The sequence below is a fragment of the Cinclus cinclus genome, chromosome 18, assembly GCF_963662255.1.
Source record: "Cinclus cinclus chromosome 18, bCinCin1.1, whole genome shotgun sequence".
In the NCBI taxonomy this organism is placed as follows: domain Eukaryota; kingdom Metazoa; phylum Chordata; class Aves; order Passeriformes; family Cinclidae; genus Cinclus; species Cinclus cinclus.
The window spans coordinates 7,790,876-7,818,806 of NC_085063.1; the positions used below are offsets into that span (position 1 = coordinate 7,790,876).

Here is a 27,931-nt window from a genome sequence, read left to right on the forward strand (position 1 = left end):
TCACAGGACCCCTTGTTGGCAAGATGTCACCCAAAGGACAAGTGCAGCAGCTTGGCCTCTCCTTTCAGCTGGCCTGGTGGTGCTGCCAGCAGTGAGGATGTCCTTTGTCCCCTCGGCATGGCAGGCACGAGCTCTGCTCTTAGCCCCACTGCAGCCAGGCATCTGGCACAGGAGCAACCTGACACGTGTCCTCTGGCATGGTGGCTCACTGCCTCAGGTGCCACGCTGCCAGCACAGCCATGGGGCCGGGTGCTTCTGGCTGCAGTGCCCACAGCCATTCCTGGTGAGGTGAGTCGCTCCTGCCAGGCTGGTGCTGCCGGAGCTGTCGGTGTGATGAAAAGCCTCCCGCAGCAATGCAGATAACATACAAGCACAGGTCAGGCGAGGCCCCTGTAGCCCATCCATCAGGCGCAGCAGCTACAGGCGCTCCTGGTGCCACCATCTGATGCACGTTATCCGGCACAAATGTGTTTCTTCCCCCAAGGTTAAACGGATGAGTGAGGTTCAGGCGCTGACAGCTCCGCCTGCCCCGCACCAGCGATAAATGAGCTGCAAGAACCAGAGGGAAAAAAAAGGTTTGTTTTCTGTCAAATGCTCTTTTTGATGCTGCTGGCATGAGGATGGCAGCACTGTTGAGATGAGTGTGAGGATGGGACCTGCTCCTGGTGTGGCCGCAGGGCAGCCACTGATGGCACCGTCACTGTGCTGGGTGACGGGCAAGAGCAAGGGCTTGGTGAGCTGCTGGAGTACTGAGTGATGCTGGCAGCAGGCACTTGGTGTGGCCCCAGTGTGGTGTCAAACCATGCTGGGACTGGCAGGGAGTGGATGGGATGGTGGCGAGCCTGATCCTTCCCAGGGTGCCTGCCTGCCCTGGGCACTGCCCCAAATAGAGTACCAGACAGGGGTCCCCCACCCTTTGCAGTGTCCCTGCCAGGCTGCTGCTGCCCTGCTCAATGTCACACTTGGAGCCTGTCAACGTGAAAAAAGGTTTGCAGGCGATAAGTGATGGGGCTGCGGCCGTGCTGCGCCGCCCGCGCGTGATTTACTGTGGCGTCGCTAACGGAGCGCAGATTTTTCTTAATCTAAATTGAAAACTACTCAAGTAGAAAAATAATTTCATTGCTTCATCCTGAAGGGGTGGGGGGAGAGGAAGGGGAAAGCTGTGCCAGGGCATGCAGGGCCACAGATGCCTGCACCCCCTGTGCCACCGTTCCCCATGGCCTTGGGCAGTTCCTATGCTGGGGACATGCGGCAACTGCTCCAGCTTGGGCAGAAAACCAGGTTGTGTGGGGAGGGTGTAGATACCAGGACTTAACTCTGGGGTGACAGGGCACAACCAGTCCTGGCTGGGATGCAGCCCCCCAGTGAAGGTTGATGCTGGCACAGGTGGGGATTTGCAACCTCAAAGATAGATTGGTAATTTGGAGCACAAGCGAATTCTGGGAGCATTTGCTGAGCTGGATAATAACGTGCCCAGTGAGCTGCATCCCATGCATGCTGCCAAATTAAAGAAATTTTTTTCTCCTTTAATTTAAAAGTCACCATTGGGAAATCTCCACTGGCCGCAGCAGTGATTTCCCCTAGGCTGCCTTTCTGGAGAAATCTTTAATTTTGATTGTCACACTTTGTGGAGTTTATCTCAGGGAAGTAGAGCCATAAATAAGGTGCTGCTTCAGCACCCAGGCTCCAGCTGTACCAGGACGGTGAATGGCACTGGCACAGGTGGGGAGCAGGGAGACCCTGACCACAGGCACCTTCTCTCCTGGCACTTTCCTCTTCCCTCCCCACTCCAGCTCCGTGCTTGGCTTCTCACAGCCTGATTTCACAGGTCAGCAACCTTTAATTACCCGGGCCTGTCCCCACCCCTCCCACAAATGATTCGCAGGCTCATGAAAATCTCATTAACCGTAATACCACAGCTAGGCTCCTGTGCTGGCACTGGAGCCCTCCAGCTCCTGCTGTGCTGTGGGCTCAGCCAGTGCTGTGCCCTGGCATCCAGCATCACGGGACCCCAGGACCAAACATGCAGGGATCCTGGCCAGGAGCTGTGCCAGGCTTTCAGGGTGCGAAAGTGTCACTGGAAAGGGAGGGCACAGGTTGTGTTTTGCTCCATGCTTACACCTTCACAGCCCCAGCTCAGCTGGTCGTGATGCTGTGGGGCTGGAATGGGTGTCATGATCAGACTGGGGAGGTGGTAGCTCCCAGGGCTTCCCCAGCTTTCAGCCTTGGGGAACCAGCACACAACACTGACAACAGGCCTATCCTCTCCCTCTTGGGAGCCTGGGGAGGGCATCTCCCAGCAGCTTTTGAGCAATTAAGAAGCAGGAAGGGATTCAGGCAGCTCCCTATAGTGTGGAGTCAGCGCAGCAGTGCCGGGTGAGCTCGGGAAAGGTTACACCATTTGCATTTTACCCTTCAGTAATTCCAACACTTATGGGTGCAACTAAGTGGCAGCCTGGTGTTATGAAGCTATCAGGGCGGAGAGACCTGAATCCCAACGAACTCTGTGTGTGTGCCTGTCCCAGACTGTTCCATCTGTCTGTGGTGACACTGAGGCGATGCCAGCGGGTTTCAGGGATGGCCTTTGATTCCCTCCAATGCCCATTGTTCCCTTGCCGGCGGCTCAGCCCTGTCCAGGCACCCAGTTTTGGTACTCACAGAGGGTGAGCACAGATGCCATGGAGGGGAGTGAGTGTTGGGATGGTGGCTGATGCCATACTCATCACCAAACGAAGCATTGATCTGATGGTGCCCTCCAAAGAACAGTCCCTGGCCTGCTTTATGTGTGCCCCCTGATGTTGCAGAGCTGGACAGACCGAGATGCCTGTCCCAGTGCCAGTGGCACATCTCTCCTGTGGAACTGGGTCTCCTCAATGTTTGGCAGCCCCTATCCTCTGTGGGAGGACAGGGCCTCTGTGGCCATTCTCCTTTCCTGCTTCAGTGGGACAGCAGCCTGGAAGAACTGCTACCTTTCCCCTTTAAGCATCATCCCAGCTTAATTCAATGGTTTTGAGTCCTGGCTCATGATTTCTGCAGCAATTTGGGCTGAGATTTCTCTCTTTCCCTCCATTATCCACTCTGATTAACTCAGCTGGCCCTGTCAGCTCCCATTTCGACGTGGGGAGCCCTGTGAGAGCCTGTTAAAATGCATGAGCTTGTGGCAGTCGCTCCACTGCCCAGCTAGGCTGAACTGAGGGAAGGGGCTGCAGGCAGCAGGGCTGTGGTGTGGGGAGCTGGGGGCTGTGGGGGTCCAGGGCTGGGGTGCAGGTGCTGTGGTGGTGCCGCCAGTGTCCCCCTCTGTCAGCTTGGGGGTGTCTTGGCCAGACCTGAGCTGGGGGGGGGGACCCTGTGGAATGCAGGACCCAGTCACCCCCACATGCCAGGCTGCTGGATAATTTTGGTTGAATCTTCCCCCCCATGCAAAGGCTCATTTCCCATTCCAGCTCTGACTTGTTCTCTTTTTCTCATTTTAATAAAGACGAAAGCATCCGGATTCGTGGCTGCACCCGCCAAAGAGTGAGATCTGACATAATTAAAAAGTGGCTTCAATCAGGCTGTTTTCCTAATGGTTTGTCATATCAGCCCGCACGGCCCTGCACCCCCTGTGCTCCCAACCCCCTGAGGCATCATTTACATTTCTTAATAACCCCTCATTAATATTCATGACGTGGGGAGGGTAATAACGGCTGAGTGCACACCACTAATTCAATTTCAGCGAGCCTCAGTGTGTTTAGTTAATCACTGGGGGACCTGGGTTACTCAGTACAATTATTTATTCGGAATTAGATCTTGAGGCATCTGGGTTGAAACCTGAACTCAGAATAAAATTAAACCAGGATTCTCCTCCTCTCCTCCTTCTCCCACCTCCACTCCCATCCATGGTTCTGAGCATCCCCTGCAGCCCTGCTTTGCTGGGATGAGGAACTGGTGTTTCCATTCTGGGACCATTGCAGTGGCTGGGAAATGGCTCCTCATCTTCAGCTGCTGCTGGGTCCTGGCTCCTCTGTGCCCATCCAGGGAAAAATGTCAGGAAAGGCCTGGGGACATGGTCAGCCCTGAGGGTGGCACCCCATCCCCTGTGGAAGGTGGGTGCCTGGGAACAGGAAGCCAGGATTTCTGGAGTCCTTGTTCTCCTGACCAAGCCAAGTCTCAGGGTTTGCTCCAGCCTATCCAGAGCCTTCAGCCTGGGTAAGGACCCAGCTTTGTTGTATGTTCCACCTGGGAGAGGCCGGTGCCAGCCCCATGCAGCACCCAGGGCAGCTGCTTGTCTCCATCCTTCATTTACTTCCTTGAGAGCTTTTTTAATACTTTGATTCTGCTCCTGGTTTTGCTTTTTAATTCAATATTTTGTCCCTGTGCTCCAACTCACCTTATTGGATAAAAATTCTGTTATTGAATCCTGCCCTGGAGGACTGGGTAAGAATTGGGTTTCCCTGACAGCAACGTGGTGCCTCAGCTCCTCATATTCCTGCTTTTGTTTTTTTGAGTGTTCCCCCTGGCCTTTGAGTCCTGTCAGGGAGGTGAATTTAACATTTTCTATCCCTTTGTTTTACAAGAAAGTCGAGGTAAAGCTGTGCCAAGATTGGGGCTCTTCTTGCCATTGATGATTTTTGCCTTCCCCCAGCTCCTCCCAGAGCTCTTCCACTCAGTGGGAATGAGGTGGAGGGAGAAGCCTCGTGGCAGGAGCAGGTCATCATATTCTCTGTGACTGTGGGTAGTCAGTTCTTGTCCCCACTGCTTTCTGTGTGTGTGCTACACCTGCTTGTTGTGGTTATCCCCGGATGGGGGGGATCAAGCTTCCCAGCAGCTGAATCCTGTTCCCACTATGTGCCAGTACCCCTCGAGGGTCTCCAAATGTGGTGGTTTCATAGCTGGGGAATTATCTGTACACTCAATACCCCAAAGCCAGATGAGCTAATAGTTAACTTCTATTTATCTCATCTTTAACATGCAGATTTGTGGAGTTAATTTTGCTGTGACCAATCTCTTATATTTTCTTGAAACGATGGGGGATGTGAGGACTCCTTCAAAAACATTATATATATTTTTTAATTTTCTGAGATTTCTCAAACCAGACTCCTGCTGAGATAACTTCTAATAACTGTGATCATTATGAAAAATTCTTTCAGCTCAAAACTGTTTTTTAAAGCATAGTTGAAATAAATTCAGTAGGATTTTGGCTGAGTTGACTCTCTCCTAATTATTCTTATTTGTTAAATTGAGAAATGTCTCCGTCTGTCTGGGGTTTTGCGTCTTGTGGAATTACAGAGCGATTTGTCACGACCTCAGCAAACAGAGGGGCCGTCACATCGCTGCTGCCGCACTCAGAGCCCAGTTATTGTCCTGTTTTCAAGGTGACAGCGGTTAATGACACCGGGTATAAATAGAAGCGTGCTGTCAATAAACGCCGGCAGCACTTGCCTACATTCCCGAGCCCGGGGAGCGTTTGTAGAAGGTTATAGAAAATGTGCCACGAGAAAACGCTGCTTCCCGCTGTCCCCGGGGGGCTCCGCCGGGAGTCGCTTCCCCCCACCCCCGGTGACAGCAGCCCCGCTCCCCGCTTCACCCATGGCACCGGGCACTGGGGGCAGGGAGAGCCCTCCTGTCACCAGGCGTGCGTCGGGGTCTCGTCCTCTCCCTGCCCTGTACGACGTAGCACCGGGGGACAGCCGCAAGTCCCCAACCGTGCCCGGGGGGCCCCGGTGCGGCTCGCACCGCGGGGCGGTGGTTGCCCCACTCCGCCCACTCCCGTTCGCGACAGCCCGCGCTGCTTTACGGCAGTGTGGCAGCTCCCCGCCTCTCCCTTTCCGGCACGGCCCACTCGCTTCGCTTTCCGGCAGTGTGGCGTCCCGCCACCCGGCCTGCGCTGCCTCCCTTACGGCAGGTGTCGCGCGGCCCCGGTGGTTTGCGACAGGTTCCCGGTGGCGGGGCCCGGTGGGTGCGATGGACGTGGGTGAGCTGCTCAGCTACCAGGTGAGCCCGGGAGGCTGGGCCGTGCTGGGAGTATCGCGGTCTCCTGCGCTCCGGCTTTCAGCGCGGGCGTGCCCTAGTCCGTGGCCCGGCTGCGGCGGCAGCGATGTTTCAGCTCCGGTGAGGCCGCAGGCCTGGGGCGGCCGTGCGGGGCCTGCCCGGTCGCACTCGGTGTACTCGCACGGGGTCTGGTTAAGATGTCGCGAAGTCTTGGGGGTCTCTCCCCCTCTTGGGAGCAGCGGTGCCCTGCAGGACCCGGTTACCGGGGGCTCCGCGGGACCGCGGCTTTGCCGGTGGCGTTTCGGCCACAGATGGGCAGATTGGCGCCCGCCTGTGCCTGGAGCGAAGCCTGAGCTCGTTACCTGGCTGTTCTAGCGTGTCTTTATCTCCCTGTTTTATTACAAAACCCTTTTAATTTCATTTTCATCAAAATATTTTTTTAAAGTTTTCCTTATAAAAGTTTTCCTTTACTCGGCGCGTTTTCTTGCCTTGCCCTGCGGTCACTGATTGCTCGTTGTGTGCAGGTATCAAGTGTGTTGGTTTATTGTCCCAGGAGCAGATTTCAGGTGTTCCCTGTGAATCAGGGAATGAAGGTATGAACTGCAATAACATTCTGATAGCTTGGCTGGGATTGTGTTGGGCTTTGCTTCAGTACTCGGCTGGGCTGCAGCCGTGGGGTTTCCCTGGTTGAAGAAAACACCCCGAGACATTATCAGCCATGTAAGTGTGGCCAGGTTTGCTCCTGAGCTGAGAGAACAGAATTCCTGGTGGAATTCAGTGCCATCCTGGTGTGCCTCATTCCATGGGGCACAGAGGTAAAGGCAGTGTCTTGCTGTTCACTCCATGTTTGTACTTTGGGAATGTGTTGTTTGGAGATGCTCAGGGAAAAAGGGAAAGTTGCTGTTTGGTTTGAGAAATTTCTCATCAGTTTTCCCAATGGTATTGAAGTGTCTGGGGCATGGCTGTGGGAGGAGTCTGTCTTTGAGAGTTCGACTGGATTCCTCCTTGATAATCACCAGGACGTTTCCTTCTGTGGATTGCTCTGTCTCAAACGTTCTTCCATATCCTGCTACAATCCAACAGCACAGCCCTGCTAGTCTGAGATCTAATCCACTTCTGTATTTCTCTATAAGTTTAACAATGTGATTTTTCAACATCAAATTAGAATTTTCAATTCTTATGTTCCTTTGATTCTTTGGCCTTCTCCACCCCATCTGGGGTTAGCAGTGTCATCCCTTACATGTCTGGGATGCAGATTAAGGCACAGAGAGGTATACCTGAAAGACCTTTGTAATTTTTTAACCAAGTTCCAGTTTGGGGTTTTGTTAGTTGATTTTTCTCTTGCTCTTAGAATGTGAACTCCCCAGGATTCCCTCGGTTCTGGAAGGAAGTGTCCATCCACTTTGTTTTGCTCACTTGGATTTTGTACAGCTTTCCCTTGGATGAGCTTTCAACACGGCGAGGGGGCGATTGCTTGTGACAGCAGGGGCTGAATTCTGTCGAGGTAAAGAAATGCTGCCTAGCTGCAGGGTATCTACATTTTCATTTCATTTCTTGCTGCTGAAATTGTTCTTAGCTGTGGGGAAAAGTATTCTGCAGCTTTCAGCCAACTGCTGAAATAGTTCCTGAAGGATTTGTCCTGGCTCTGGGCTCTCCTGGGCTCTCACTTCAATGCAGGTGGTTCTTGTGTCACTAGCTGAGGTGATGCTTTAGTGAGCATTGAAAGTCAGTAGTGCTGAATTCTAACCTCCAGAACGGGGTACAGCGGTGAGTACAAGTGAAAGAAGTGGAGGAACAGAAGGCAGGCAAATAGCTCTGGTTCTGAGAAAACAAGATTCTCTTCTGTGAGGGTGTTTCTGGATGAGAGGTAGGGAAAAATAGTTGAAAACAGCAGATTTCACTGCCTCCCATCCTGTGGGTCAGGCTGTGCCTTCAGGGAGGGTAGCTTGAAGAAGATGACCAGGGGAGGGTGGCTTGGCAGCTCGCCCCGCAGCTCCTGGCCCACTTCAGCCCTGGATTTGGGAGCTTCCCTTCTTTAGGCTGAACTGTGGGCTGGCTCAAGGTCTTCTTGGTTGTCCTCCTTGCAGGGATGGTCGGGGAGGTGGCCTCAGCTCTCTGATTTTTATCTCTTGCTGCAAATGAGTTGGTCTTCTCAACCTCCCTCAGCACAACCCAAAATAATTGCTTTCCTCTTACACGGTTTTGAATTTTCTCCTCTAAATGTGTAATCTGTGCCCTTGCTTCGGCAAGAAGATGTTCTTCCTCAGAGCCAAACTTGGCATGGAAGACTGCAGGCACCGTGCCACCAGTTCAGCACCAAGTGTCTGCCAGAACAGGAAAAGAAACCTCTTGCAACAAAAAATACAATTAAACAGCACCTGGCCGTTTATACAAAGCTCAGGAATCCATAAACTTTACGTGTTGCTGCAAAACAGTTGCAGATGGTCTAAAGTGATGATTAAATATTGCTGCTGTTTGCCCAGATCCTCCGTGTTTGGTCTCTGATTACAGAGGGTAATTAAGAGGACAAAGCCAACTCTGGGGCTATTCAGAGTCTTCTTTCAGTTGTCTTGGAAGGGAATAAGGGAGATTATTTGAATTCTCATTAAAGGCAGATTTCATCACCGTGAGCAATCATTACAAACTAATTTTTTGATGGAATGTCAGTGAAATCAAACAGCAGAAGGAGCAGTAGCTAACAGGGTGAGATGTGACTGCACCGTGCTGGGCAATCTCCTGTTATCTGTCGGGGCTGAGTGTGGTGGATCTCTGTGTATCCATGGGGGCACATCATCATTTCTGTTGCTGGTATGGGTAATTTAGTGTCAATTTGCAATGTAATGGTTGCATCTGATGGTAGGGGCAGCTCAGCTGAGCTGGTTGTTGGCTACTTACAGCATTATTACCCCCGTAGCTCCTCTCCTGCTGGCACGTAAAACAAGGAGTAGACTGGCTCAGCTGTCTGCATCATCCCTTGGCTCTGCTCCTGGGAGTACAGCCCTGTGCTGCCAGAGCTGTCTTGGTGCTCTCACAGGGTGGCAAGTGAATCTCTAGTTTACTTCCCAGTGTATTGCCTTTGACCACCAAACCAGAGGGTGTCATGAAAGATCCCTGTCCTGCACCTCCCTCACGTGTTCCATGGGTGGTTCAGAGCATCACAAGGGAGGCTGGAGGTCACAGGGGTTCATTCCCTCTGACATGAGTAGTCCATATCTGTGTAGGTACTCTGTGCACCTGTCACTGCTTTTGTGTCAGTTAGTGTGATTTTGGGTCTCTTGGGTCTCTGAGATTTCTGATTTTGCTAGGGCACCAGTTCTTCCAGTTTTTAGCACTCAGGTCCTGCACTGTTTAGAAGTACTGTGTGTCATGCCTCAGGAAGAAAAGGCATGGAAAAGTGAGATTGATAGTAGCCTGGTTTATCACAAACATTGAAAACAAAATTAGGAAGTCATTGAAGATTCCTCTGGAGATGAGGATCCCAAACTGACAGCTGCTGTGCTGCTTTCTGAGTGGCTCTTTGGAGCAGGCTGGGATGTGGGCACAGAAGAAGCTGTATCATTTATGGAGATTTATTTCAGGTCTCATTAACAAAAAATTTCTGAGCTTCACAGTAACAAGATTACTTAAAAAAACAGGTACCTTAGTAATATGAAACTCAGGAGTAATTCCTGAGTAATATGAAACTACAGAGATGTCTCTAAACCTTCCTCATGTTTGACAAAGGCTGAAGCAATCAAGATTCTGAGAAATGAGTGTTCTGATTTTGTGGGATACTTAACCTTGATATTAATGTGCAATCACTGCTTGGAGGGAGCCCAGGCACGCTGCAGATTATTGTGCTTTGATTTAGAATGTTGTTTCCCTGTCTCTCATGGCACATGTGGCAGGTGCTGCTCCTGCCACCCACGCCAAGGGCGGGCTCGGCCTTACCTGGCTGTGCATAGACCAGGACCTGTGTCAGGTGTGTCTGGGGAAAGACTGTACCCAAAGGCTTGGCCCCAGGGAGTGTCAGCTCAGGGTATGTCAGCTAGCCGACACAACCAGTACAGGAGGACTACAAGAGAAAGGCAAAGATAATTCTACCATTCCCGATTACGAGCTTCTGTTTATTTTATCATATTTTATAAACAGTAGCTTTTTAAAAACCCTTTTGTATTCATTGGTTTTTGTGTGATGCTATCAGTGTTAGATTTAAATGAAAATGCCTGCTGAATAAATTACTGTGAATGCCCTGTATTCACCAGGAACAGAATTAAGCTTAGCTAACAAAACAATTGGAAAATGCTTTTCTTGTGCATTTTCTAATGAATTCCAACTTCTTGCCAGATTCACCTTAGCACAACTAAGTAAAAAACCCCACATTTTGTTTATCAAATGATTAACTTTCTCTTCTCTGTCAGAAAGGCAGAACTTGTGCAGATGTGTGTGAAGCTGTGGAATTGGTTAAATAAATGTGTTTGGATACAATCTGTTTGCTGAGCAAAATGTACCAGGCTTGGTGCAGCAACCTATGGGCTTAATTCTTGCTAGTTGGTGACAGTCCTTTGCAAAACACAAATGCAAACCCAAGATGAAAATCAATGAACAGAAAGTAATGCCTGCCTTAAATCAGTTGTTCATGACTGTGCATCTCTTGTGGAATGAGCAGGACCCAGGTGTTCCACTCAGGCCTTGGTTTCGTGGCTTTAATAAGTGCTGGTTGGGAACAGCAATGTTCTTAGTGAGGTTTTGCATAACATCAATAAGGAAAGGCAAAGCCTTAATGCCTGCTTAATAGCGTTTGCCCAGAATTCAATTACTGCCTATTGCCAGGCTGCTGGCAGCGTTAATGATCACACACGGGGCACTTCCATGATTTATCATAATGAATCTGGTGTGTGTTGGAGACGCCTCCCGCAGCAATGCATAAATACAAAAAAGGGGAAAATAATTGAGATGGAAGCAAGGGTGTAAATTCAGATCTTGAGGATTGTGTATTCGTAAGAAATGGGGAGGGTTTCATGGGGGAGTTTTAATTTTTGTTCTGGGATGCAGTCCTTTCCCATTGCACATTACTGTACATCTGACAGACTCTCAGCTCCCTCAGCCTCTCGTTACATCTCAGGCTTGCCAGGGGCTTTGGGTTTTTTTTAATGTTTAGAAATAAAAGTGAGGAATGAGGTCCAGATTCCAAATTAGGAACATCCATGGCAAATCTTGTTGAGATTTAGTTGTAAATTTTGGGATTTATGTCACTAATTGCTTTATCTGTGTTTGTGATATTAATCTGTCAAAGATGGTTTAGGATGAGTAGGGTATTACCAAGGAGTGAATGGAAGGACATAGGAAGGGCAGGGCCCTTTGTGACATCAAGGACATTGAGTAAGGAGTATGGATTTGCTGAATTTTTTTCCTTGGATGATGTAATTTAGAAGAACACGTTTTCCTTATTCTTTTAATGGGGCTGCTGATTGTTCAGGGTGTGTTTGAATTATTAATTGTTGTCAATGACACATTTGTTTCCAAATGGATCTATGTGAAATTATATTTTAATGTACTTGGAAGATAAGTAATAGGAATCTGCTTAAAAAAAAAGCGCCCAATCCACAAAACCCCCCAAGCAAATAAATTTTTTCATTTCACAGAATCTCTGGGTATGCTTCCACCTCATGGCTATTGAATTATGAGCTGAGTAACTGCTTTAAAAGTGCATGGAGGCACTTTAGAAGGGTTTTAAGTCAGGAATGTACCATCTGTAATGGAAATGGCAGAGAAGATACAGGGAGAAAGGGAACAGATAACAGAGCTTGAGCTGGTCTGCCTGGGAGCGAGCAGACCCAGCTCTCATTTGTGCTAATGTGGTGTCTGGGAAACTTGATTCTGCATCTTCTCTAAAGTGGTGACGAGGTGGGAACCCTGAAAACAAGGTGATCCCAGCCAGGCTACTGACTGGTCTGCTTCTTAGCTATAATTAACTCCTCATGTGCTTTTTGGGGCTGGCTGGGGGGGCTTTGTTTTTTTACATCTCCTGAAAGCAGCATTTTCTCTGGAGCAGATAATTTACCAGCTTGTCATTGGTGCTGGGCTGTGCCACTGGTGCAGCATGTGGTGGAACTGGAACCACAGCTGGATTTCCTTACGAACCTGGAAGGTTTTTTACCCTCTGCAGCCCAAAGTTCCTCACCTGCCAGGGAGCTGGAAATTCCTGTATTGATGCTCACACTAATGCTAGACCTGGCAGGAAAATAAAACTGTCACTTATTTCCTCTGCACCTTTCTTTGGATCAAACATGAGAAGGATCCCAGTCTCAGATAAAAGCATGGCCTGTGTTCATGGAAGCCTGATGTGACTTTTGCCATTTTAGACAAAGGGTCCCACAGAGTAGGGGCTGCCTGCCAGGTGATGTTTTATAAATGAAGATGGACACACCTAATGAGGTTATAAAATCACCTACCCGGTGACTTGAGCAGTGATGTGAAGTAAAAGTATTTTTATTATTATTTTATTATTCTTGATACATACACTCCTTTTAAATAGCAAAGAATTAAGCTTTGTTTGGCTGTACTTATAGAGCACGGAGTACTCCCATTCCAGCTTGGTTGTCCTTCAAAAATGTGAGAGACCAAATTTAGTATCCTTGTAGTTTTTGACTGGAAAGTTTTTCCTTCTATTGTAAATGCTTTTATCCCTTTCTGCCTGAATGAAAACATGGGATTAGGATTAATGGACTTCTTGTCCTTGGCAAATTACCTTTAGTTTTGACAATCAGCTAGAAATAGTGGAATAAAACAATATGTTGTTCCAAGCAAACCATGTGGTTTGGGCACTGTTTAATCCAGTGCCAAGCCCCTGCAGAGCTGCAGCAAGCAGCAGCCCTTGTCCTGCCTACACTGAGTTGGGCTGATTCTGCTTTTACTTGTCAGCAAACTTCAGCCAGAAGGATGGGGGTGAAATGGGATGCACACAGGAATTCAATATAATCTTGTATACGTTGTGGGTAAAAAATTATCTTTCCTTGCTGTCTGCTGAGCATATCAGTCTGCTGGATGTGAAATGTGGGGTTGTTTCAGCTGAGTCAGCAGATTGGGGTTCTTTGATGGGCAGCTGTGCCCCACTGAGCAGGGCTGTTCGGCCACTCCTTGTCTGTGCACTCCTTGTCCTTGCTGTCTATGAAGATATTTTCCCATGAATTGTGTTCATAGATCAAAGAAGGTAGGATGTTGACACAGCTCTTGGCAGAGGCATTCATCTACTCATGTGATGTTCCACTTCACTAAATTAATTTCCTTTCCAGTTTTCAGAGTTGTTAAGTGTCATGTAAGCAAATCTTTTAAACAATTGGTAAGAATTTCCTCAGAATGGCTTGTAATTATTGGTATTCTGGTTTGCAAGGGTCACAAAACACTTGTATTTATTCACCTTTTATTTCTCTGACTTCAGCCTAACAGAGGGACAAAAAGACCCCGCGATGAAGAGGAAGAGGAAATCAAAGCACGTCGGAAACAAGCCAGTGCCCGAGAGCATGGTCGTCATAGGGAAGAGGAGTCTGCTGCTCTGGAAGAAACTGATGATGAGAAGAAGAAACTCCTTCAGATAATTGAGAGGGATGGAGAAGAGGAAGATGAGGAAGTAAGTCCTCTGGGAAAGGAGAGGCAGTGGAAATAACCAAATACCAAACCCCTTCTCTGTGATTTCCATTTCTTACCATGTAGGTGGTGAGGCTTAATGTGATATTCCTGTGCTCATAAAGCTTTAGTTTGTGGGTTTGCTTTCCTGCCCTGCAGAGTGTTCATTAATTTCAAATTTCTCGAATATATCAGCTGAAGATTTAAAGCAGGGGCAAAAGGGAGAGGCTTTCAAGTCTAATCTCTATTTGGTCTGAGAATACCCAAATCACCTTCTAAAGCATATTTTTAGGAAATGGTTTCTTTGTTCTAACCAATTTCCTGACTATTGTTCTCATCAGTACCCCCAACCATGCAGCTTCTCCCCCTCTTTGTAGCTGTGCAGCAGCAGCAGAAAATAAACATACTTCTGTACAAGAAAGGTCTTGGGTCAGACGAGGGGGGTGGCAGCTGTCAAGGGTAAATGATTTCAAGCCTTGGAGACAGAAATCCAATGCTGCATTGGCCTTTCTGCCAAGGGCCAGGAAAAAGATCACTTTATAAATGTGACACATGGATTGGTATAAATCTAGAAGATATTTGTTTCCTGCTGCCTGTGTCCTGTTTGATAAAAAAACAAGTGATATTCACCACTGCAGAATCATGTAGCTTTGTAAAATATCATTGTCCTTTGTATACAGCATTGCCAGCATCCGTCTTTGAGAATCTCCCTCGTTTTTTTTGATGTTGAGCTATTGCCAGTTGTTGCTGATAGCAGAGAAAGATAATGCAGGATTTCTGTAGCATTTTAACTCCAGGGAGGATGGATCGAGAGAAGAGTCCTCCTGACTGGATAGAGTCTTGTGGATTCCTGCATTGTGCTAGTCCCTCATCTTTGTCAAGTGGAGTCCTCCCAGCCAGACATTTTAAAGACTGAAAGTCCAGTCTTTCTTTAGAACTCAAATCTCTTGTTTATTACTTTGGACTGCAGTTAATGTAAGTGCCATTAAAATGTGCTTTGCCCCAGTAAATTTGATGTGAAGAAGCTAATCTGTAGGACACTGCAATACTGAATGCAAATTCAATACAAGATACAAAGCAGATCCTAATGGAGATATCGTAGTGATACATGTTAGAGGAAGTAAAGAATCAAAGGAAACAGTGGGAAGCAGTGTCAGCATGTGTGGGTTGAAATCCCACTGCAAGAAGAATGTGCTTAGGGCACTGTAGTATTGATTGGCTGACTGGGGTGGTGACATGAGTGGGATGGCAATGAGACGGGTTGGGCAAAGGAATGGAGGAAATCCAATAATAACTGAAGGCTGGGGCTGGTGTTGTTATTGTAATGGAGTTTGATGAAGAAATGGAGGTTTTCTCTCTCATACCAGATTGCTGCTTAAAGTCACTGACCAGAGTCTGCAGCACCAGCAGCAGCTCTTGATTTAATCCTGAGAAGGAGATGGGCACAAAACTTGGCTTAAGATGGGAGGGTGTCTGGTTTGATTTTTGTTTTGAGAGCTTCTCTTAAATAGTGGTTGTAACACAGTCAAACAGAGGAGAGGGAGGAAGTTACCCAGGGAAATCTATATCATCAATTTTTTAATAAAAGAAGTGCATTAAAATCATAAACTAAGGAAAATGTTTGTAGATGTCAGGGAGGCAGCCGAGGTTGCATTGCTGCTGTACAGCAAATATACAACCCCAGCTGAGAAACACCTTGCAGCATTTACAAAATAAAGAGAAAATATAGAATAGTATATTGATTTATCTTTTTTTCTTTAGGATAAAGTTTTAAGATAGCAGTGAAAGCTTTTCCAAGTGAAGAAAATGCAGAAGAACATAAATTCAGGCAGTTAAATGTAGACTTACAAAAAGAAATAGCATAAGGGACTTCTGCAGAGAAGCTCTCTGTGGGCACAGGCTATGAGTGCAGGTTTGCTCTATGTCAGAAGCAAAAAAAGCCTGGATGTGTACTGGTGGTGTTAGGTTATAACAGGTGTAAAACAGCAGCTCAGGGTCCAAGCTGAAGTGGGCAGTGATGGTGTGTAAGGTGTCTGGCAGCTCTCTGCAGTGAGATTCCAGAGCTGGCTAGAATTCCAAGGGCCCTGGGCCTGGCTGCAGTCCCACCACTTTGCTGGTATTTCTCCAGCCATCCACAGCTCACTTCTCTGCCTTTTCTGATTTGATCAGGAGGAACCTTTGGATGAAAGTTCAGTGAAGAAGATGATTCTCACCTTTGAGAAGAGATCATACAAAAACCAGGAGCTGCGGATCAAGTTTCCTGATAATCCAGAGAAGTAAGACTATGGTTAACTTTTTTCCCTTTGATTTCAGGGGTGTAAGCCTAAATCAATTGCTGGAATATAGAGAGATTTTTCAGTTATATAAGGCTTATGTAACAGCAGTTATTGCCTTGTACTTCTTCTAAATATTATTTGAAACTGACTTTGTTAATTAAAAATGGCTTTGTTGAGACTCTGGCGGGGCAAATACATGGCTGGCAGCACAAAAACCATCATCAGCAATAATTAAAGGTTTCATCCCATCATTTGATGTGAAGGTGTGTGCTTGCATACCAGTCAGAGGTCTATGTGGGGAGGAAATCATTTCATGTTACCCACTGCTGTAGTGAGCAGAATGGCTGGATTGGCTCAAAGAACAAGATGTGATGTTTGTGTTCTAGAAGCCTCTTTCTCCCTTCAAGGTGTTCTGTTATTCACATTAAAGGGATTTCTTCCTACACTTCAATGCCATTCTATTTTGTCCAGTTTGCTGTCCTTTCCCTTACCCATCTTATTTTTATGGACTTCAGACTCATACAACCCACATACTAATACGTGCTAGCTAGGGAAGGTGCAGTGCTCTGCAGAATTTATTTTATAAGCAGTTTTTTTCATTTGTGGCTGCAGCATCTTGATTTTAATCCTTTCTTGAAATTTGGGAACTGATTTACAGAATTTGAACAGAATTTACTCTGTAAATTTTACAGTAGAAATGCTTATGCTGCTGCAGGATTAAACTTCAAGGGGCAGACATAGGACAGGGAGGATAGAAATACTCGTACCATGTGCACCTGGGGTGACAAGTCCTACCTGGTGTCTCCTGGAAGGCAGTGGTCTCTTCTTGCCTTTTTATTACACTTTTATGTCTTGCCTCAGGTTTATGGAGTCGGAACTGGATTTAAATGACATCATTCAGGAAATGCACGTGATCGCGACGATGCCCGGCCTGTATCACCTGCTGGTGGAGCTGAACGCTGTGCAGTCTCTGCTCGGGCTGCTGGGACATGACAACACAGATATCCTTCAGCTGTTAGAGCATCTTATGGGAGAGGCTTTCTACAGACTTTTCTGTAATCCCTCATATCCTCTTTCCCAGGCTTCTGTAGATCTTTTTCTCTTCCCACCACACTGAATTTATGTGTTGGTTTTTTGTTTTTTTCCCGGTGAAAGCCCTCTTTGTTCAAGTAATATTGATTCTGATTTTTTTGCAGTGCTGTTATTCTCCTTTGGTTTTTTATGACCCTTTCATCTAGTTTTGAGTGGCAATGTTAGTGTGAGCAGATGAGCAGCAGAGGAGAAGTGAAAGCCTGGGTTTAGCAGTGATAATCTCAGACTGTACAAACTTAGTCTGGAATAGCCCTAGTGAAAATGAAATTGTTTTACCCCTTCTTGCTGAGAGCTGAGCTGTCAGGCTGTCAGCTGTTTGTCATGGATTAGCTCACCACGTGCTTCACCTTAGTTTGTAAATGTGCCCTCTTCATGTGCCCATACCTTTAGTCTGGTGTGCACAGAGCTCAAGGCTGTGGGTGTCGCCTCTGGTTAAGGACATATCCAGAGACAATTCCAAATTCATGCCCAGTGAGGTCCAGTGTCACTGACCTTGATCCCTCTCTGCACCTGGCTCTTGTACCTCTGAAGCTCTGAGGGCATCTGAGAGTTTCTCATTTTGGTAGTGTTAATCAAAAACAGTGCCATTTTTTGAGTATCCTGGTGCCCTGATGCTTCGCTGTCAGCTGGGAACTGGCACTATGCCCAGCTCCCCACTGTGCAGTCTGTAAAAGCAGATTTCAGCCCGCTTTGCTTGTAAAATATTCTATAGCAGATTAAGCTGAAAAGTTGTTACATGACTTGGGAGATTGCCTGTCTGTGTCCTAAAAATATCAGTGAGTGGAGGGAGCAGTGAATCCCTGTGGAAAGGGTGGAAAGGGCACTGAGTGGTGACTTGGGACTCAGGCAGTCCTTTTTCCATTTTTATTGATCCATAGCCTTAGGAAGGTAATTTATTCTTTACTTCTTTATGTGTAAAGCAAGAGATAACACCTACCAGCTTTCCTGAGGTGTTTTGGAATATACAATGTGAAAAGGCCTCTTAGTGCTGAATGTTGTGGTCTGATGCACAGATCTTGGTTTTCTTTTTTAGCACTTTTCTTTATAGCACCATCTATTGAGAATTCATAATTCATTCTTTCTAAGTGGGTGCAGTGATCAGAAGCTAAAACCAAAACATAAATATTTTATCACATGCCAGTTTATATTAGAGAGCACTGTGTTTGGGTATTTTGACTTGCATCAGGTAGAACCTTGATGTGGTGAATGCTGGTCCCTGCAAAACAGTAAACCCCACAGCTTCCCTTATCCAAGATCTGCAAGGAAATGGCTCTCAAATAACTGTTAACAATTTATGTTTTACAGGGGGAGGCTCCTCCCATGCAAATCCAATTTCGTGGTTACTGTAGTTTAATTATTTATTTTATACCAGACACCACAGACTTGTTTGTACTATACACTTTTATACTGAATTTCTCATTCATAGGGAGAAAAGGAGCTGTAGGAACGTGGACTGGGATAGCAGAGCTGTTTTCCAGATGAAGTGCACTGGAGTACAGCTTGCTTTGTCCTGTCAGCCATGGAAAGCTTTGTGCTGGGATCAGTGCTGCTGTCAAAGAGTTGTCAGGGTTTCCAGTGTGAACTCTTTTTATTTGGTTTGCAACTTGCCTGTAAGTGAGTTTACGGGTAGGAATTTGGCCTGAGAACTTCAATTTTGGGAAAAGTATATTTCTTGTTATAAAACTGCTGAAGTGTTTTGAGCTCCATTGGAAGCAGAGACTGCTGCTGCTCCCGTACAGGGTAGAAGCACTATTAAAGTGAAGCATCTAGATATAAAACTGAATTGATACAGCTCAGGTTTTCTAATGATGTTTTGTTAAAACAAATAGGAAAATATTTTTTTATATGAGTTCTTCAAGAAGAGAACTAAACAAATGGCTCTTCAGATGTGATTTAAATACAGTGTCTTGAGGAACTAATGCAAGGAGACAAAAGCAATGTCCAGGGGGAGCAAATAATCTGCTGAATGATTCATACAGTTTTACACAAAACATGTGAATGAAAGATGATCACCAACGAGATTTTTATTAATGAAAGACATGAAAGCTTCAAGCGAGGCTTTGCTTTACTATCCTGAATTTTATAGGGCAGCTGATACTCTCACTGCAAGCTTCAACAGAAGCCTCCCAGGTAGGAATGCCCTGCATGATGAACTCTGCTGAGTTCTTTGCTGTGCACTCTCAAAAGAACCTGGTTCAGTTATCCTTGTAGAACTCAGAGGACAGCAGAAATCTTCAACTGATTCCTCCCTGAGCTTCCTCTCCCACAAGTTGATGAAACCCCATTACTTCAATTTGTCCTCATCCATCATGTATTAACCCCCAGACTACCTTAGTAGTCATCTGCTCTCCCAAACCCAGTATGCCAAGGTCTCTTTTATTGGGAGAGCCCACAAGTGAACAAAATGTTCTGCAAATTGCCCCATGAGTGCCAAGGAGAAGATAAGAATTCCTTCTGTTGGCTTGCTGGTTTTGCTCTTGCTGGTGCCGTGCAGGGTGTGATTAGCCTTTGTCACTGCAGTTACACTGCTGAGGTGACACTTGGCTGAAGTGACACACTGGTGACTCGCCTGCAGCTCGTCCAGCAGAAGGTCCAAGCTCTCTCTTGCAGAGCTCACCTCTCCAGCTAGCCCCAGCATACAGCTGAACCTCGCCAAGAAAAGACAGATGAAAATACTTTTCCTGTTGCTGCTTGTGTGTCTGAGCAAATGCACAAATAGGAGACCTGGGAGCTGGTTTGTCAGCCTGGGCACTTGAGAGAGATCCATCACAGAGTGGTTATTTAGGACATGCAGAAAACTGCATCTCCTGCTCTGCCCCTGGGACGTGGGCAGGATTGATCAGTGTGTCTGAGAGAATAGGGAAGTGGGTCTAATGAGCTGGAATACGTCTTGTCGTACAAGGGAGCTGTGCGGCAGGCAGGGGAGCTGTGTGTTATGCAGCCCAGAGTTAATGAGTGAAAATTGGGCTGGCAGAAGCTCTGCTGTTCCTGCGAGGGCTGCAGTTTGAGGAGTGTGCTGCCCTAATTGGGCTGGGCAGAGGGGGGTGATGCTCCTGCTGCTGGCAGTGCCCTTGTTAGGGGTGTGTGTGTATCAGGTTAGCAGGGCTATCACTGAGAGCAGAATACCCAAATCACATTATTATAACTCATTTCTCTTTACTTGTGTTCAGTCTTGACAATGCAAGATGGTGCCTTGTTAGATCAACTCCAGCATGTTTGATTTGAAAAAAGTAAGTAACTGCCATGAAGAAACAGTAAAATTGCCTGACACAGTAATCACAGAATCACATTTGTTTTTATCACTCCTAATTGTTCAGAGTCCCTAATTTTAGTGTTTGTGGGGAAGGTCTGCTGCAGAAGTCTATGTGCTCTTGTGTCTGGTATCCTGTGCCTTGCTGCTGTGATTGTAATGCACTGTATCACCTCTCTGGTAATGCATTGCCAGTTGCTTTGGGGTCATGTCATGAGCACACTGGCCTAAGAGCCATCTGCTGTTGATACTAAATGAGATTGCCTCCCCGATGGTTGTCCTTAACACCCAGCACATGTTTCCATAGCCGTGGTTGACTTGCTGCAAGAGCTGACTGATATTGATACTCTCCATGAGAGTGAAGAAGGAGCTGAAGTCCTCATAGATGCTCTTGTAAGTAGGAAACCCCGGATTATTTCAGTGCCTCAACATCTGCCTCAGCCCAGCAATGACCACTGACCCACCCTGCTTTCTGCAGCTCTGGGTGTCTTTGCTGCCAACATCATGATGGAGATAGCCAGGAGAAGCCTGTTCTCTACCTGAGACCACAATGGCTGTTTTTGATGAAATGCTAGAGTTTGGGGAGTGGGTGGTCCCACCATTTGCAAATTGTTGCACCACTTCTTTTTTGGAAGGAGCACTGTCATACTGCAACATTTGTGTGGGCTGGGAGAATTTTTGGTGCAGGGAGGGAGAACGAAGTAATAATATTTGTGACTTGGACAGTGTCCCATTGAAAACAGGAGCTTCGTTTGCATTTCCCTTCTCTCCTGTGGAAAAGGGTGACTTGAGTTCACTCACAGAGAACTGAAATTTTTGGCAGGGATTGTTACCCAGAGGACAGTGATGCCACTGTGATCTGTCAGTCTCATCTCTTGCACAGGAGACTAGTTGTCTTCTACCCAGAAACTCTTGTTTCAAGCCCAAAAATCTGGGCTTGAACTGGGGCATCTGTCAGTGACGGTGGGATTTTTTCTTAACAAGAAGTGAAACCTTGAAAGTTTCCATGTAGCTGAGCAAATGAACTTCTAAGTGTGGAGGAGGATCCAGAAGTAAGGGTTCCTTTTGGCACAGAGAGTGAACCAACCCAGAAAATAACCTAGGTAGGTAGGAGGTATATTGATTGGAATTAAGTGTTCTCTGAACAGTTAACTCTTGAGTACCTCTTGGCCTCTGTGGGGGTGGATTTCCCCTTTTCCTGGTGTTTGTGCTGGATGCCTCCTGCTCCCCGGGTGCAGAAGGGGGATACCAAACCCTCCACAGAGGTGATGCGCAGCCAAACGTGAATTTTACAGGTCTGTCCTGCCTTGGAGCTGGTGAATTGGCTGCCTTTGAGGGTTGCTGTGTCCGTGTCTGGTTCTGTAACTACTGTGTTGAATTTGGAAGACAGGGAATTACAGGTTTTCTTTTGTTCGCTTTGTTTGGCTGCTCTGTTTTCTCCTACAATCCTTCTTGTCCAGTCACTATAATGTTGCCTTCCAAAGGTTAATGACAGTGCCCAGAGCCCAGTTCTTCCAGCTGGCCTCTGGGCTGTTGTTAATTACTCTGCCTTGGTGGGGAGATTGCTGGGTGAATGAAATGGGAGAGAGGAGCTGCTAGAGAAGATGTTTTCTATAAAATATGTGGAGAGGTAGTAAATCAAGTGAAGTTCTTGCTCTGTTTTCATTGTCACCAGCCCACTGATAATAGCCATGTTCAGAGGTTTCATTGTCCTGCTTGAAAGAAACAAGTCAGGCCTATCTTGGGAGAAATGTTTAGATATCTGATTTTTAGATTACTTTTTTTTTTAAGAAAGGGGGTAAAAGGTTGTAGGGTATCTAAAGATTGTTGCATTGTTTTCTGCAGCTGCCCATATATGTGGTTTTTCCACATATTTACTGGACCCAAAACTGCATAAGAGTGTTTGAATTGATAATTTTATTTTGTTTAACTGTTCCAAGTTCATGTCCACAATGGAAAGTTTGCCGGAGTCAAGCTGGACTCTTTCCTATTCCAATTTTAAAGATGTATTTTGGGTGCGAGCTCTGTGATTCAGGGACTCCCCCCTGCCTCTCTGCTTTTCCTTAACTCACTGAAGTCGACTTGGTGCATTCATCTTGAGAGGATTTGACTGCAGGACTTCAGCTTGTGACAGTTCAACTCTTGGGTTTGGATCTGTGGGTGTGAGCATTGTTTGTCAGCTTTTTGTACCTGTTAGGTGGAGGGTCCAGCAGCAGTGTAGGCAGGCAGCAGTGACCGGCTGGGAGTGCAGCTGCTCACAGAGCTGACAGTTCTGTCCATAGTGGTTTGTGAGCCTTGTGCTTCAGAATTTGGAGGGATTATAAATCAGTAAGGCTGGTTCAGGAAATAAGACAAGGGTCATGTTTGCCTCCTGATGCTTTTCTGTTTAATCTGAAACAGAAAAGTTGTTTAATTTATTAGGAAAAACATAGTGACAGATTTTCAGTCTTGTTTCTTATCTCTTTATCTTCTTCATGACCCCGGGGATTTAGGTGGAGGGTCAGGTTGTGGCCTTGTTGGTCCAGAATTTAGAGCGCCTGGATGAAAGTGTGAAAGAGGAGGCTGATGGTGTCCACAACACCCTGGGTAAGTGGCTGGTGCACTGCCCCTTTCTTCTTTCAGTGGTTTGTACCAAGGGGTGTGAGTTATCCCTTCCTTTCCCTCTTCTTTTTCCCTTGGACTGCCAGCACTGCAGTACAGGATTGGGTGCAGGTTTTATTCAAGCACAGCTTGGACTCACTTGTCCCTGGAGCCAGAGTTTGTCCTTTGTCCCACAGCTGCATGAAAGGTGCCTCTTCTTAAATCAGTTGTGTTGGGATCACTGCACTGCATTAGAGACAAGCACAGAACTGTCTAGGTTGGTAAAGCAAGCTCTCTAAGATCACTGAGTCCAGCAATTAACCCAGCACTGCCAAGGCCACTGCTAAACCATGTCCTGAAGTGCCACATATACACAGCTTTTAAAAACCTCCAGGAAAGTGCTCCTCTGTCCATGTATTTACTATGAACCTATCTGTGAGCTGTGCTTTGTTTCTCTCTTAACAATATATTTGACTTCCAGGTGGTAAAAAATTTGCAGTTCATGGGAGGACATAACTGCATCTCTGCTCTCTGGTCTTTGCACAGTGCAGAACCATTGCAGGGTGGTGCTCCTGCTGGCAGTCAGACCATCACCCACCACTCCTTGCAGCCTTTTGGGATTGTAATCCCCTAGGACTGTGAGAATGAGAGAGACTGGAAACATGAGGTTTGTAATTTTTGGTGGGGAAAATAATCTGTTTTCTGTGTCTTTCTTGCCAGGAATTGTGGAGAACATGGCAGAGTTCCGGCCGGAGATGTGCACGGAGGCTGCACAGCAGGGCCTCATGCAGTGGCTGCTCAAGAGGCTGAAGGTGAGCTGGTTTCTCACTTTTCTTCTACAGACCAGTCAGCACAAAAACTAGCTTAACAAAAGCCAGTTGTGCTTGTGTGTTTTGTAAAAGCCCAGTTAAAGACAAAAAGTTTTAGCTCAGGGTCTATGCCCTCAGCAGTTTTAGTTTAGAGACAGACTTTGGTCTTGTCTTTATAAATGTCTTGCAGTAGAAATTGTCTCTTTTATCTTTTCATATGCTTCATGTATGTTTGATTTCCACATGTGAGATCTGTAAGACTATGAAAGCTGACCAGTGAGTGGGGACACTGGTATTAACCATTTAATGGCCTTTGCTTCCCATGTTTCTAACACTTCGAGTTTTAAGTGATGTCTGTGTTTAAATGCTGCTGAGGACAGCTTTTGCCTTGAACTCAGCTGATTGTCTTTTAAATTAAAAGCTGATTTCCATACAGGGCATCCTGTGACAGTGAGTTACACACTTTAACTTTGTCTTGTGTGAAAAGATCCCTAAACATTCACTGGAAAATGCTGTAGAAAAAGAATGGATAGTTCAGGCCTCTCACAGAAATAGTAGAGGAAATATAGCAAAGAAATTCTGGCTGTTCTCTAACCTGTCAGTAATGCATTAGCACTTCCATGCTTAAATGTCTGCATGACTAGAAAGCTTCTGAATTTCAGAAATTCTCCATCAGCTGTGTAAGTGCAGGTACTCCTGTGCACTTCACATCCTTGTTAGCAGAAGTAATGTGTAATTTCTCACTACAGGTAGTAACGTAATTATGTCCTTTGCTTAAAAAGAAAAAGTGAAGTTAATTTTAGTCTTGGCAGGTAGGTACTGCTGCCTGCCTTGGACTTGCTGTGGCAGCTGAAAGACTGAGAAACTTGGAAAAGCAAAATAATCCCAACTAGGATTCCCCTGCTTGGTGCCACAGAAAATGAATGCTCAACAGCATTCCAAGCTTGTGCAGGGTGTGTCTGTTGTGTTCCCTGGCTGTGTTATCCCTGGATTTGGGATATGGGATCAGGCAGGGCTTTTTCTTGCCTGTACAGGGTTGTGGGGAGCTAATGAACCCCTCTCCAGGTGTCTTGGCTCTTGGCAGCACTTGGTCTTGAATCTCTCACCCTGACAGATGTGTTTGGGATTAACCCAGGATCTTGGCAGCTGGGTAGAGCTGCGTTGAATGTCTGTGGGATAAGTTTTAAGATCAGGGTTCTGTCTGGGCAGTGATGGGGACATCTGGCATACAGCACAGAGCATGACTTTCTGTTTCCTGACAACATTTCAGGTCTTAAAATTGTATTGTGACTGTCAGAGCTGCCTCAGAAAGCTCAGGTGGAGATTTCTTAGCTCACTTCTGCAAACATAAGCAGGGTTTGATGATGTGTGCAGTCTTGGGAGATCAGAATGTTGTTTCCCAGGATTTGCAGGGCAGCAGTTGGTCACCCCATGGTAGAAGCTGGCAGGGCTGTACAGCACCAAGCACCTTCTCCTCTTCTCCTGGGGAGGAGGTGTCACCTGGCTGGTGTGAATCCCATCCGCTGCAGAGTGGTTTGGGGTTCATTTGGAATGAAAATCTTTATTTAAAGTCAATACTTGGTGGTGTTTGGGGTCTTCTTGCTTTCCATATTTCTGTGTGTTGCATGGTGCTTGCACACTGTGCTCTGTTCCATGGCAGCAGGGTGGGATGATTGGCCCAGCAGCCCTGCACAGGCAGGACTGTTCATCGTGCTGCAGGGAGTTGTGTGTTTGGGGAAAAAACTGGGTGATAAATGCTGTATTTTAAACCTAAGACTTCTTTTTTTTCACCTTCTTGAACAGTGGAGTATAAATAGCTGGTAACTGATGATTTTAAGCTTGTTTTGTTTTATTTTGTGAATCCCCCAATGAACCAGGTTGTGTTATTATCTAATTGGTTAATGTTCAGTCTCTTTCTGTAGATGAAGCAGCTTTGGCAGCATTCAAAAACATTGGATCCAGTTCAGAATCCACTCTAGGGATTTTTTTTCTTGTTCAAATTCAGCATTTTCATTTCATTTGACTTCTTTAGCATATGTGAGGATGGAGGGAATATATGAAATGGAAGTTATGTGATTGTGCAGGCAAAACCCATCTCATGTTCTTCTGACTGTGACACTCTGATCCTCATAGGAAACTCTGGCAGTTATTATATAATGTTATTGTGATGTATGTTCTGAAATTCTGGTTTTGCTGACAGCCACAGACTTCCAGAGCAGAGATAAGTGCCATGCACCCACGTAACATTGTGGAAAATATATCACAGGAAAGAGATTCTGTGTGGCAAACAACTGGAGACTTTTCTTAGGGGTTTTGATCCAGCTTGGCCAAACCTACTGATGTAGGGCCGTGTGAAGAATCACAGTGGAACTTCTACATGTGTGCAAGAGCCCACACACACCTCCCATCACCCCTATCAGAAGTGTTACTGTTCTGTCTCTGAGGAAAACTGCAGAATTACTGCAGTTGGGTTTTATTTTAAGTGCTGCTCATACATTTGGTGATTTGATTAATGTGTTCTTCAAATCAGTGAGATGCTGAGGGCTGTGCCATGATGGGTCTCTTGTTCCCTCCCCCACAGGCTAAGATGCCTTTTGATGCCAACAAGCTGTACTGCAGTGAGGTGCTGGCAATTCTGCTCCAGAATAATGATGGTGAGCCATGCCTGCCATATCTGTGTCAGTGAGGGCAAAATCCAGGCTTCTCTCAGATCACAGCAGCCCTTTTCTGCCTCCAGCTCCCCTTTGTTGGCTTAACTCTTCCCCATGTGCTCCCACGCCTCCACCCTCTCTTTCTCTGCAGCTTTTGTGCTCTGTCAAGCTATATTGATTTTGTTTGCTGATGTATCAGTGTTAGATGGCTGTGAAATCTGACAGTTAGCTTCATTTTTCTCTCTCTTTTCCCCCTTCCCCCCACCTCCGTCTAGACAACAGAGAATTGCTTGGGGAGCTGGATGGGATCGATGTGCTGCTTCAGCAGTTATCTGTGAGTAATTCCCACATGCCTTCTCTTCCATTGGGAGACTGCTGGGCTAGGTGGGAGGAGTGGAAAATATCCAGGGTGCAGGTGCTATCCTAGCAGTGTTTCATATTTGATGAGGCACCTTCCATGTGGTGTGTCATTCATGGTCAGTGAGATGAATCCCTTTTGTAAAGATGTTAATGCTGAGGTACAGGGAAATTCTTACATTATAATTTCATGGCAAGTTGGAGGTATGCAGAGTTGGAATTGGTCCATCTTCAGCATGCTCCTCTCCAAGCACAGGGCTGCCCATGTTTGAGATGGCTGAAGGGAATGTGCTCATAGCTCACCTATATTTCTTCAGGCAGTTCTGCCTGCAGCACCCTCAGGTATGAATTGTGTAGGAATCTCTGTTAATCAGCTTGTCCACCTACTTGAGTATGAATTTGCCCTTCGCCTTGCAGGCCCTGTGTATTATCCTTTAAATCCTGCACCAGGCTACTGCACATTTGTAGATGCACAGTCAGGGCAGCAAAGGGCAGCAGCTACAGAGGATGGAGCAGTGGACCTGTGTGGTCAATGGCTGACACCTGTCAGGTGCTGGAGCTTTTGGTGCAAAGACTTCATGTGTGTTCTACAACAGCACAGCCCAACATCTGGGGGTAATTTTAATTTCTCTGTCATTCAGGTGTTTAAACGACACAATCCAAGTACAGCAGAGGAACAGGAAATGATGGAGAACCTGTTTGACTCCCTTTGCTCCTGCCTAATGCTCAGCTCCAACCGTGATCGTTTCCTGAAGGGTGAGGGTCTGCAGCTGATGAACCTGATGCTCAGGTATCTCATTAGCATTGTGATTTCCTTCCTGCTTTTAATGTGCCAACACGTGTTCTGGCTAGATATTTGTGGATTTATTTTAAAACTTCTGTGTTAGGATGTTTGTCTGTCTTCTCCTTTTTTTTCCAGCAGGTAGGTAAGTTGGATTTTCTCAGACATGGAATCTCCACTCTTTGTCTTTAACTTTATTTCCTAAGAACTGAGGTTGCCACAGTGGCTGCTAGAAAATGGCAGATCTTTTGTCTGGGTGTCTGCCACAGAAAATGCTGTAGGTCAGGTAAACCCTCTGATGATTTAAATGACCTCTGTGAGGGCAGGAGAGGACCTTTGGATATCTCTAGAGAAAACATTTTTCCTTTTTTTCCTCAGTTCAGGACCCACTGTCTTGTGTAGCCTCTGAGCTGCTGAATTTTGTGGATGCTGATACAAAAATTACTTTAGTGAACGGGGCACAGGTTTGCATTTTTTGTGCTGTGCTTTGTCACACCCTGAACCTCTGGGATTTCTCTGCTCTCTGTCTTCACTTTTCCTTGCTGGCCTGGCACCGAGGT

General features: G+C 46.5%; 1 protein-coding gene across 2 annotated transcripts in view; it reads left to right on the forward strand.

The window, feature by feature from the left end:
- Positions 1-5,898: 5,898 nt before the first annotated feature.
- The window catches only part of CTNNBL1 (catenin beta like 1), a 47,192-nt gene continuing 25,159 nt past the window's right edge, over positions 5,899-27,931 (forward strand). For both annotated transcript variants that reach the window (XM_062504882.1, XM_062504883.1), the window contains exons 1-10: positions 5,899-5,973; positions 13,391-13,579; positions 15,745-15,851; positions 16,713-16,852; positions 20,489-20,586; positions 22,686-22,779; positions 23,494-23,585; positions 26,164-26,236; positions 26,509-26,567; positions 27,232-27,380. In XM_062504882.1, the coding sequence (XP_062360866.1) occupies positions 5,944-5,973; positions 13,391-13,579; positions 15,745-15,851; positions 16,713-16,852; positions 20,489-20,586; positions 22,686-22,779; positions 23,494-23,585; positions 26,164-26,236; positions 26,509-26,567; positions 27,232-27,380 (1,031 nt within the window). In that variant the 5' untranslated portion in view covers positions 5,899-5,943. The remainder of the gene's footprint in view (positions 5,974-13,390; positions 13,580-15,744; positions 15,852-16,712; positions 16,853-20,488; positions 20,587-22,685; positions 22,780-23,493; positions 23,586-26,163; positions 26,237-26,508; positions 26,568-27,231; positions 27,381-27,931) is intronic.